Source organism: Protopterus annectens, chromosome 17.part0 (genome assembly GCF_019279795.1).
Source record: "Protopterus annectens isolate FY-2018-M chromosome 17.part0, PAN1.0, whole genome shotgun sequence".
In the NCBI taxonomy this organism is placed as follows: domain Eukaryota; kingdom Metazoa; phylum Chordata; order Ceratodontiformes; family Protopteridae; genus Protopterus; species Protopterus annectens.
Genome location: NC_056751.1, coordinates 621,871,080 through 621,883,446, shown reverse-complemented (window position 1 = coordinate 621,883,446; position 12,367 = coordinate 621,871,080). Strand labels below are relative to the sequence as shown.

The 12,367-nt window shown below is 42.3% G+C and overlaps 1 protein-coding gene across 1 annotated transcript in view; it reads left to right on the top strand.

The window, feature by feature from the left end:
• DEAF1 (DEAF1 transcription factor) overlaps positions 1 to 12,367 on the top strand; it is a 992,297-nt gene that overhangs the window by 482,938 nt on the left and 496,992 nt on the right. Inside the window, exon 5 of the mRNA XM_044059223.1 lies at positions 4,047 to 4,112. Coding sequence (XP_043915158.1) covers positions 4,047 to 4,112 — 66 coding nt within the window. The remainder of the gene's footprint in view (positions 1 to 4,046; positions 4,113 to 12,367) is intronic.

Here is a 12,367-nt window from a genome sequence, read left to right as displayed (position 1 = left end):
TGCAGATCTACTAGAGTGAAAATTGCCACAGGGGCCATCGTTCAGTTTTACAGTAGGGAATTTGTGCTCATGCTTGCAAGCCAGCAATGCAAGCATTTGCACGAGTCCTAACCCTGCCTCCCCATTTGTTTGTGTGTGGGTGGCTACCTATCTCCTAATGCCTTCCCCTGCAAGTGCACATTCCCATGCACTTGCTAATAAGGGGCACCATCAGGCAGTGGCTTGTTAAGCAGAAAGCCCCCCCCCCAGGACACTTACTGCAATACTGCCCCTCCCCTGAGGGATTGTGTCCTGATCTTTATTGCCCCCCATCCCCCCTTACACACACACACACACACACACACACACACACACACACACACACACACACACACACACACACACACACACACAGAGATGAGCACGCCAGTCCTCCCTTGCCAGTGCCATCAAATTCCTGACCTGCTAATCAACCTTGAGTTACCTGGGCTGTAGTTAGGTCTTTATCCCGCTACACCTCACTGCTGGCAGTTGATATCTTGTAATTTAGATAGTTATTTTTTTATTTATAGACCCTTATAAATGGTTAAGAATAAAAAATATATCTGTATGTATATCTATCTGTCTCTATACCTACTTCTCCCAGCTAATAAACTATCCTTCCAGACCAAGTAAAGACCGCTCCTGTGGCACTACACTAGATTGGATCTTAGCAACTCATCTAAACCTAAACTCAAACAGTGAAATTATACCTGATCTTAGCAACCACCTACAAGACTATGCCCTCCGGTGTGCCTCTTCTGTCCAAATACAACATCAATACATTCAAACTCGTAATCTCATCAACTTCAATCCACAGATGTTTTCCGACTGTCTGAAAAAAATGAATTGGGCCCCCTTAAAGACTCTGCCTCTGGACAGTGCAACTAATTACTTCAACAAAACCTTCCTAGACTTACTAAACCGCCTAGCCCCTCTTAGAACAAAAATAATAAACGCCAAAGCCATTCCCTGGCTATCTAAAGAAACTGGAAAGCTAATGCACCTCAGAGACAAATGTTGGAAGCAATAGCAAACAAATAAGTTAACAAATTCTGTAACTGAATTCAAACAACTCCGCAGCTCAGGGGGAGAAACTAATAACTAAAGACTGTAAGACTTGTTACTCCAAACTCCAATCAGAACATAATTCTAACCCCAAAAAGTTCTGAAATCGCATTTCCTCCCTTGTAAACCCTGGTAGAAAAGACAATCCATGCACTAACTCAAACACGAGACCATGAAATTGCATCTAATTTCAACACCTTTTTGTTGACTGCATAGCCAGACTAACTGCAAACTTTACCATCTTCTCTCCCTCTCATAATCCCCCATCCACTGCTCTTCCATCTAACACTCTACCTTTCAGTCTTAAACCTATCCTCACCAGCAGCATAAAAAAACACCTCCTTAGACTAAAGCCTTGCTCCTACGCTCTTGATAATCTGCCTCCCCCCTTCCTTAAGATGGCTGCAGACAGCATTGCCCTCCCCATTTCCATTCTTATCAACAGGTCCATCCAAGAAGCCTATGTCCCTCTCTCTGAAGAAAGCTTTTGTCACCCCTCTCCACAAAGGCCACAATAACACAGACACTATCTTCCGTCCTGTAGCTATTCTCACACCTCTTTCTAAAATCCTCAAAGTGCATTCATCACCAACTCTTGCCATACCTAACACACAATCATCTTCTTACCCCAACACAACATGGTTTCATCCCTGGCCACGGAGCTACCACTGCTCTTCTGTCCTTCCTTGACACCATTGATAGTGCTCGCGACTCTGGGAAAGTCTTTAGTTTGATCTCTCCAAAGCCTTTGACACTGTCTCACATCTTCTACTCTTATCTCATCTTTTCTCCCTCAGTTACTCTCCTTCCTCCATAGCCTGGTTTACAAGCTATCTCTCCTATATACAACAAGTTGTTAAATGGAAACATTCCACTTCACTCTTTCTCAACATTCCCTCTGATGTCCCCCAAGGCTCTATTCTCGGCCCCTTACTTTTCAATATTTTCATTAATAACTTTCACAGATCCATAGACAATGCTGCACTGATCCAGTATGCTGATGATTCCACAATCATCTGTACAAAAAACTCTTCCTCTGAGGTCCTTCAAAAAACCCAAACAGCCTTCTCCACTACCGAAACTTGGATGCTAAACAACCATCTCGTTCTCAATAAAACAAAAATCATGATATTCTCTCCTTTAAGAAATTTCTCCATAGAAAAAAAGCTCCATTGATTAACATTTAAAATTCAATATCCCCATCCAAAATAATATATAAAAAAAACACCAAAAACTAGGTCTACTGTATAGAGAAAATCGCTAACAGCTTCTACCAGACTTACTCTAGCCTCCTCCTGCCTACTCCCTTATCTTATGTATGGCGCCCCTCCTACTTGCTCATCTCCAACTTGGCCTAAAAACAAACTGGAAGCCTGCTAGAACAAAGTCTGTAAATTTGCTACAGGATCCGAATACTCCACCCATCACTGCCATTCCCTCCACTTCCTAAACTGGCTTGAGGTTCCTAATTACCTGAAATTAATACAACTCACCACTACTCACTCATATTCCAACCCTCCATCTGCCCCTCTCTTTCATCTATCTTAACCCCTTACCTCCCCAATCATACTCTTGGGTCTGAAAACTAAAACCTCCTTAAAATTCATAAACCCCTACTCCCTCATGGCCAATTACTTCTGTCACACACCTTAGCTAAACTATGGACCCCCTATCCCTCCACTGTACTCACAACCACTCCAAATCTCTCCTCCATTCTTACCTTACCTCAAACTGGAACCGTTTATGCTCCCTTCCCACCTAAATTACACTTGTCTTTCAAACCTCCTTCAGTCTCATCTACTATCACCTCTGGTCACTAACATTATTGCTAGAACAAACACTAAACTTGTATAAACACTTTATGACCTGTACTTTTAATTATGTTCTCTGTATTACTTTTGACTTTATCTTTATTTTAACATTTGTGTTTAAATGCATACTTCCTGATTTTGTATTTGTATTTTAAATTGTATTTTTATGCTTTTGTATGCTGTATATTCCATACTGTACTTATGGTGTATTCTGTTAACTGCTTTTGGAGCGTTTCTCCCCGGTCCTCTACTGAAAATGGGCTCTGCTTGGCCCAGTGGACTTCCCTGGTTATCAATCTGGAAATAAAAAATAAATATGTGTGTGTGTGTGTGTATGTATGTATATATATATATATATGTGTACACACACAAGTGTATAATAGGTATGCATATGCATACATGCATAGTCGCATAACCTGCATTCTGCTTGAACTGCCAGAGCATGTTGAGGAGTTAATTCTCAAATTATTTTTTCTTTCTATTTTTTTTCCTGTTAATGTTGTAGACTGATATCTTCAATTGTATTAATATTGTCTTCATATATATGTTTGTATTAATTTTTTTAAAAGTGAATGCTTGCTTGTAGAGTAAATGTACTATTCATATGTGTGCGCGTTATTTGGGTTAATCCAACTGGGGAGAAATCATCTTGATTTGGGACTCTGGGAGAAGAAACTTTAGTGTTGTAATACTGATGATGACATTTGAACTGAATAACAGCGATCTGCAGTTTTAACACACACACAGAACAGACTGTGGAAGTTTTCAAAGACAGCAGTTACATCAATGATAACCAGATTCTACTGCATCTGTTATAAGTGAAAAAGTATGCTGAATGACAGTCTGATATCTTTTTACAGAGGAAAACAACATTCATTACCTGGTGGTGTGTACAGTACTAAGTAGACAAAATAATGTGATCAGTAAGAAAAAAAAAATTGTGGTGAAGTCATCAGAATTTGATGCTGGTGATATTGGCCATCAAACTTGAATTAGACCAGAAAGGAAATACTCCCACATGATGCTAACTGGTAGTTTTGACACATTTGCAGTTGCATTTTATTAGAACTGGTGTGAGGAAGTGAAATAAACTTGTTGGTATGGTGTTTTACTCTATAGAATGCCACATGATTTATTTTGCCTTTCCAGGATGGCATTCTGAACCCCCATGCTGCCTCCTGCACTTGTGCTGCATGCTGTGATGACATGTCCTTGGTAAGTGCTGCATGCTGCGAAGAAATGTCCTTGGTAAGTTAAACAACTGTAGACAGCTATTCTAGAACATTCTGATTGTGCATTTTGCTTTGTTGTCACATCTGCATTTTGGGCCTCTGCTGGAACACTTAGTTATTTCCATGCCAAGCATGTGCTTAGAAAAGTCAGGATTCAAGGATGCATAGTTAATCAGTTTTCAGATACATCAGTATTGATTTCTCTTTCAATGTATTTTTTTTGCCTGCAAACCAGATGCTAGCTGACACTGTTAAAAATGTCATCTTATTAGTGAGGAAAGTGTGTTTTAGAACACTCAAGTACCAGCTTGTTTATGGTTTAATTAGAATAGTAATGTAATCTAAGGCATTCAGCCAGATGACCATTTAAGCCATAATTCAAGACCTAACTTTGAGAACTGTCCTAGATGCATCCTTGTTTGGTTTTCTGTGCCAGTCAGATTTTTTTCTGCAAATTCCTATGTTCGAGGATGTGTTTGTGTCAGGCTACCTCAGTTTATGTAATGCACTGATTACATCAGCTCAGTCGTCCCTGTAACCTACATATCCATTTGTTCCTTGGTTAATTCAGATCTCTGTTCTTATTAGAATCCTGCATTTTCATGCTTAAACATCACAACATGTGTCCATGTGATTATCTGCTTAGTAGCCAGGAACCACGCAGGTGACTGTTCTACTTCAAGGAAAAATGTGGCGTTGATAACTTTAAGAAGTGCCAGTGATTCAGCCTGGATATACTACTCTGAAAATGGTAAAACTTGCCAGTGTACTTTGCAAACTTGGCAGTGGCCAATAGTTGTTAAAATGGAGACTGGTGGCAGGATCCTTTTTATAGCCTCAGGTATATGTTTGAACATTGACACAAGGGCAAGCACTGAGAGGCAGTGTCCAGGCTTAAACCTCCTTGTTGTAAGTCCACTGTCCAGCTGTTCCTCAAATTCTTCAGATAAGCGCACCTTGATTAGGAAAGGTACAATCACCAATTGGTCCTTGGCCTCAGTCCAAGGACCTTGGGATTGGAGGAAGCATGCTTTTAACTCTCACCGTGGAGGTACCAGGGGTTCTTGTGCTGTCTTGTTTTGTATGGCTAGCTGAAGTCTGAGTGACAAGCCTGATCCCTGAAGTCAGATCGATTGAGCCATCTTGCCATGGATGGGAATAATCGAGATTGATCACTATTCCCCAAGAACAATCCATCAGGGGGTTTGAGCCAGCAAACTTTAATTGAAGGATATCGAAGTGGTCCAGAAGTACATGGGTTTCTGTTCCAATTTCTGGACATCACGCATGTGTTTGGTGAGAGCTTAAGTCATGTACAGGAGCTACCTTTCAAAAAGTGGCCACTTGAAGCTTGCATTAGTCCCTATACAGGTGTCTTCATGCTCCACACTGCTATCTGGCATGTGACCCACTTGCCATTTCCCAGTCCCCTGACGCTCAGCAGCAGTCAGTCCTGTGCTTTCCCCGATGAGTACCCAACTGTTGATAGTGGGGAGCCATAGTAATCTCTTGTCCTCAAGATCTTATAAAATTTTGCAGGATTTTGAGGTTGCTGCCTTCAGCTGAACAAGGAAATTGCACCCCCCACCCAAACAAATCTGTGCTGAATGACCTTTAGTATGGAGTGCCCTCACGCTGAGAAATAAGCATGAAGAGCCCCTGGGTCATATCACACACACATGGCTGACTAAGACAAGTTTGGTTCTAAAGTCCTTCAGAGCATTACTCTTGGTGAAGAGTACGCTTCTCTGAAGTTTTCAAAGATCACCGGTCAGCTTGTGATGTTCCTTTGCTGGACAGATAAGTTTCCTTTAAAGGAAAAAAATTCCTCCATTTAATAATTTTTATTTATTATTGCTACTTTCCTCTTCAGGAAAATTACTTTAAAGCTAGGAGTTTGTGTTTTAACAGACTGTCAAGACTGTGATGTACATTTAAACTGGAGCACTGTTTTTTTTTTCCTTTCAGCAGTTCAAAATAACAAAGAAAACTTTTTTTTGTGTAGAAATTGTTTATTTTACTTCAGAACATTTTGCCAGCACTATAAAATCTTTTTACTGTGTTTGTGAAAAAAGCGACTTTTTAAAGATTTTTGTTTTTCCACAAATTTGCTGCTTTTTCCCAGGAAAGATGCCCCATCTTTTGGATCGACAGTGGAACAGTATAACAGTTCCAATGTCTGTCCTCCTCCCAGCCACAAAAAGAACAAGTTATGCAAACAGCCTTTACCGTCACACAGGCTAGCAGTTTGCCTCAGTTGCAGGTGGGTGACTGCTGCGGCCATTATTTCTATCTCATGCTTTTACAGCTAATCCCTCCGGTGTAGCAGCTACAGCACTATGGAGTGGGGATTAGCCACTTCCTGTGCAATTATTGGGGTTCCCTCAATGAGAAAGGGAGAGCCACTCTTATCAGTCCTGGGAGAGGGAACAGGGAAGGCTTCCCTTTTTTGTCAGAATGCTGTGCCTATCCCTGGGGAAGCTGATACTGCCATTAATAACACAGTATGACACACAGGAGACACTCCAAGTGCAGTTAACTGTTGACAAAACACCTATTCAAATCATCGCTAGCTACAGACCCCCAACCATGACTCGATGCCCACTCCATCTATCTGGACTTACTTGAATCCATCAAGATTCAACCCTCTGCCCTGATCTTGTGTGACTTTAACTACCCAGCCATAGAGTGGAAGACCAATTCTAGCCCAAGCATGAACGCCCAGAGATTCCTTGACTTTGTTAATGCCAGTGCATTGGATCAGCTGGTCGACACCCCTACGAGAGATGAAAATATACTGGATGTAGTACTAACCAACATGAATAGCCCTACAGTGTCATCCTCCTTGGTAAGATCTGACCATAAAGTGATCTCCTTCAAAGTCACCATCTCCCCCCCCCCCCCAATCAGAGTTAAACAATAAACTTTTCCAAAGCTGACTACAATCTCCTGAGAGCAGGTATAAGCAACTTATCAGCCACCATCCCTTCAGTAGGTACTAGCACTAATGTCCAAGCCTACACCAAAAAACTATATGCGCACCTACATAGCTGTATGGACTCGGCATTTCCTGACAGCACCAAATTATCTTCCTTAAGGAAGAGGAAACCTGTCTGGTGGACAGCAGCAATAAACAAACTTTATAATAAAAGGAAAAAAGTGCTGTCCAGGACCAAGAAGGAGCAGGTACCAAGATGGAAGTAATCTCTCCTTTGTCTGAACAAGCAAATAAGGTCACTGGTGAAATCCTGTAAGGCTAACTGAGTCAAAATTGGCCACATACACTAAGGACAGTCACAAGGCCTTCTTCACATACATCTGCAGTCTGAAAGTTAACACCCAAATCTGCTCTGAACTGGTGGTCAATAACACTACACAAACAAATGACGTAGATGTAGCCAACCTACTGGCAGACAGATTCAGTGAAAATTTCACCCCCCCTTGTCCCCCCATCAGTAATCCAGGACTCCCCCAGCCACCCCCCCCTCCCCTCATCACTAGAGAGCAGGTATTTAATGCCCTCTCCAATGCAAAAAATACAGTCTCTATGGTGGGACCCCAACATCCCTAGCTGTATCCTACATGAACTTAGGCATGACCTGTCAGCTCCATTAGGCACCTTGTTCAACCAAAGCCTGAGCACCAGCTTCATCCCAGATGAATGGAGGACAGCCACTGTGATCCCCCTACACAAAGGTGGAGTGTCCACTGACCTAGGCAATTATAGGCCCATCAGCATGACTAGCCTGATCTGCAAGGCCATGGAACACATTATCATGGACCTTATAAACAAGGATGTTGGCAACCTCCAAATGCTTGACCCCACACAGTTTGGTTTTGTCAAAGGGAGATCGTGCCTGTTAAACTTGGTCGACTTCTTCAAAATAGCCACCAAAGCCATGGACGAGGGGAAGACTGTGCACACCGCCTACCTTGACCTAGCCAAAGCCTTCAACATTATTTCCCACTCGGGCATAATAAATAAACTCTCCCAGCTAGGCATCAATGTGTATGTTACCAAATGGATAGCTAACTAGCACACTGATAGAACCCACTCAGTCAAAATAGGGAAAGCCACCTCTAGTAGTAGACCCGTAATGAGCGGTGTACCCCAAGGATCGGTCTTGGGGCCTCTACAGTTTGGGATATACTTTTCTGAGTTGCAAGCCAAAACCAGCTGTCTGTGGCTGACCAAGTTTGCAGATGACTGCAAGCTGGGTGCTGTCTTCATTTCTCCTAGTGATGTGAACATCCTCCAAGAGGACCTTACCCAAACAGATGACCGGTGCCAGAAGCATGGCCTCAAACTGAATGCCAAGAAATGCATCATTATCCCCTTTGGTGAAAATGGAGTCCCCACTAGTTATCACATTAATAACAATGGACTAAGCATGCAGTCAGTCATAAGGGACTTGGGCACCCAGGTTGATAGCAACCTGACTTTTGACCACCATGTTGCCTCTGTTGTACAGAAGGCTTTCTACATGGCCCACCTCATAAGTAAGGGTATTTCATCCAGGAACAAGGAGGTCATAACATCCCTGTATATCAGACCCATTATTGAGTACAGTGCCCCCTTCGGCATGTACCTTGCCAAGCACATGCAGCAGCTGGCCAAGACCACAGAGGTTCCTGACTAGGAAAATCCAGGGTCTCAAACACCTGTCCTGTACTGATAGACTAAAAGCCCTATCCCTCTACTCAGTCTCGTACAGACTGCGCAGAGGTGTCCTGTGTCTGGCATACAAGGCCATCTCAGACCCAGCCTTGATGGAGATGATGCATATACATAAGTCAGACTCCACTTGCGCAACCTGCATGCAAGGCCTCAACCTGGTCTTTGGCATTAATAGAACTTGTCAACGGGATAGATTTCCTTGCCAAAGACTCCCCCATATATGGAGTAGACTCCCTCTGCATGTCAAGCACAGCACCTTTCTAGCCCTCTTTAAGAGGAACCTGGACGACTGGGTGGGAAACGGAAAATACACCCCTGGAATCCCACCTGTGTCCCTGATGGACAGGGGAAACAGATGTTGACTTTGTGGGAACATGGGCAAAATTCTTGGCTAGGCTTATAAAGGCCTCCTGGCCAACAGCTTAGTATCATCCTATGAACTTATGTTGGCCCCATTTTTCCTGTCAAAAAGAAACAGAAAACTAAATGTGTATTTACCCTACTCAAATTTCCTTGGACAGGAGTAGTTTACTGGGTCTAGCTCATGGTTTAATTCAGAGTATTTATCCTTGTAAAGTAGTTTCTGGTAAGAGAAGTAGAGCTGTCTCCCTTTCCTTAAGATATTCAAGATTCTGAATCTGGAAGAGAGGATAGTGGGACAGATGCAGGGTTTTCTGTTCAGACTCCGAGTAGAACTCAATTTCTGAGTCTGCCTGCGGGGGGTGGGTCCTCTTTCTCTGAGACTAGTTCTAAAATGTGCCTCTATTTACAGTGGGAGAACACGGAGGTATCTCAATCCCTCAGACTGCCTTCTGTTTCCCATGCACAGAAATGTACCTTTATGTATCCCCCCCCAGCTTTCCTTTAGTTGTTCTAAAGCTACAGAAGGTACTCCCATCTGGCCCAGACAGCATTTGTTCTCCCTTTTCATGAAACTGGCCAAGAAGCAGTTACAGCAAACTTTCTTAACAGAATGAATCTACTCACACAGAACAAGGGATTATTATTCCCATCCCCACCTGCAGAACCTACATCTGACTGTCTAGAGGATCATTTTTTTTTCATCTAAGCACCTTTTCTGAGGACGTGCAAATAGGGTAAAGGAGGCTAAAAAAAAGCCCCACCATTCTACTAGAAAATCATATTTGGCAAAATGGAAATGATTTTCTAGTTAGTGACGCAGAAGAGACTAGGACTTCATCCAAAGCAGAGGCCCTTCTTGGGTCTTCAGTACTTGTGTAAATTACTCAAATCAGTCTTCTATCAAGGTGCATCAGTTGGCAATTTTAGCTTATCTGCAGTTGGATCCATCCCCTCTTTCCTCTTCCAAGTAATGCAGTTTCTAAAAGGGGTGTTACATATCCATCCACGTAGAAAACGAGTGGCTCCATCATGGGATCTTAATTTTGAATTAGGAAAGCTGTTTCTTCCTCCATTCGAACCGTCATAGGCCAACTTGAAGTTTTTGACTTGGAAGACTGTTTTGCTTCACTGCGTTGACTTCTGGTAGAAGTGTATCTGAGTTGCAGGCCTTTGTCCAGCCCTTATCTATTTTTCACGTGGATAAGGTAACCTTAAGAACCAACCTTTTCTTTATGCCCAAGTTTGAGTCTGAATTTACCTTGAATCAATTTGTTCATCTTCCTGTGTTCTTCTCTGAACCCAAAAACAGGTGTAAAAAAATTTACATACTCTGGATGTCTGCAGGCCTCTCCGGTACTACCTGGATAAGACATGAGATTTCAAATCTTCTGACAGTCAATTTATTTCCTTTGATGGAAGCAAAAAGGTACATATAAAGCAGGCCATATCTAAATGTCTGTCTCACTCTATCTGTTTTTGTTACTCTCTCCATGGAAAGCCATCCCCTCAGAAGATCAAGACTCACTGTGCTAGAGCAGTGGCTACTTCTGGTGCTTTTTGGAAAGGGGTAGACTCTAGCGCTATTCTAGAGGCAGCAACTTGGTCATCTGTGCATACTTGTATTAAATACTACAGAACTGGCTAATTTTCCAGGGTCAGAACAGCATTTACAATGTCTGTTCTCCAGGGACTCCTGGACTGTTGCCCTTCCTCCACCCTTGCTGTCTAACTTTGGCTGTGATCCCATACAGCTTTATGCTAGTGCAATATTGATCTAATGATGAAATTAGTCCAATTTTGTAAGGAAACATACCATAACAGTTTATTTCAAATACATCATTGTTGCAGTTCTAACATCCTCCCAGCATTCCAGTTCTGATTTTACTTATTTTTCACTCTGGATATTTTGCCCCTACCTGTTTCCCTTTGGCTGGGTTGGAGTTTCCTCTCCCTCTTTCTGCTGTTATATGGATTTTACAGATGGACACCTTTGTGTCCACACTTTTTCCTGGTTACAGACTCCCTTGGTTCATTAGTTTAGCTGAGGTAGAAAAAAAGGGGCAATTACACCAAGCACAAAGTGTTGAGGGGCACAGTCTGCTTATCCCGATTGCCATTTAATGCATATCGGCTTTTAAAAGCCAATCCCAATTGCTATTTAATGCTCAACAGTTTTTAAAAGCCAGCATTGCATTTGCAGTAAAACTTGAGTGCTATAGCACTTCATGTGTGGTCATTGCTAGTTTATAACTAGAAGTTTTACTACAGTTTAAATGCAAAAAAAAAATGTTTTAACTAGAACCTGAGAGCTGCAGCATTCTGTGCCAGGGTATAAACTATAGCAACTATTTGCGCTACAATTTAAAAAACATAGTAACTTTTTATTTTTTACTTTACTAAAATGTAAGGAAGAAGGGTTGGGGACAGGGCACAGAAATTGGACCTGAATGGCTGGCGCAGCTTTGTGATGGAAGGTGTGCTCTTTATGTGACCACCCAGTTAGTGTGCCAGTAGAGAATGGACATATTTTTTGGTCTTCACCAGAAGTGGCTGTGGGGGGGTGGTAATATTGTAGAAGCTGCGGGAAGGAAAGCATCCTGCAGTTTTTTTTTTTTTTTTTGTACTCTTCACTTTAAAAGCTGAGAAAGGTCTATTTGCTTGGACTGGCGCAGGGCGCTGGTTCAGCCAGCTATGCTTCTTCCTTAGTTAAAGGCACACAAACTCTGAATTTTGGCATCTTATGTCTCCGTTCATGCCATCACACCCTTGGACAACCTGAGATGTATGCTGGATATGGAAGGCATCCAGAAACTTTTGTATACTGGCAGGATGTCATATCCATGGCAGGGTATAGCTTTGTTGTGCTACAGTATTGATTTATGTGACCATCTACTCTAAAGGCAAGTTTACTTACACAACTGTACTTTTCTTCATGGGAGCTAAAGGTCCACAATTTCTTCTGTAAGGACCCTTGTTTGACCCGGATCTTTCAAAGGCTTCTTTTACCCATGTGCCGTGACTTGCCTGACGCCCTTAGTAAGATGATGTGTGGCTTGATCCTTGTTTTAGAGTTATCACTTCTCTTCACAATTTGCTGTCTTAGAGTTTAAGTGAGGAGGCATTTGTTGCTGTTATGTCCAAAGTCCCTGATTCCTCTGGGTTCCCCAAGGTCCACTTTGGATGACTCTTCCATTAGG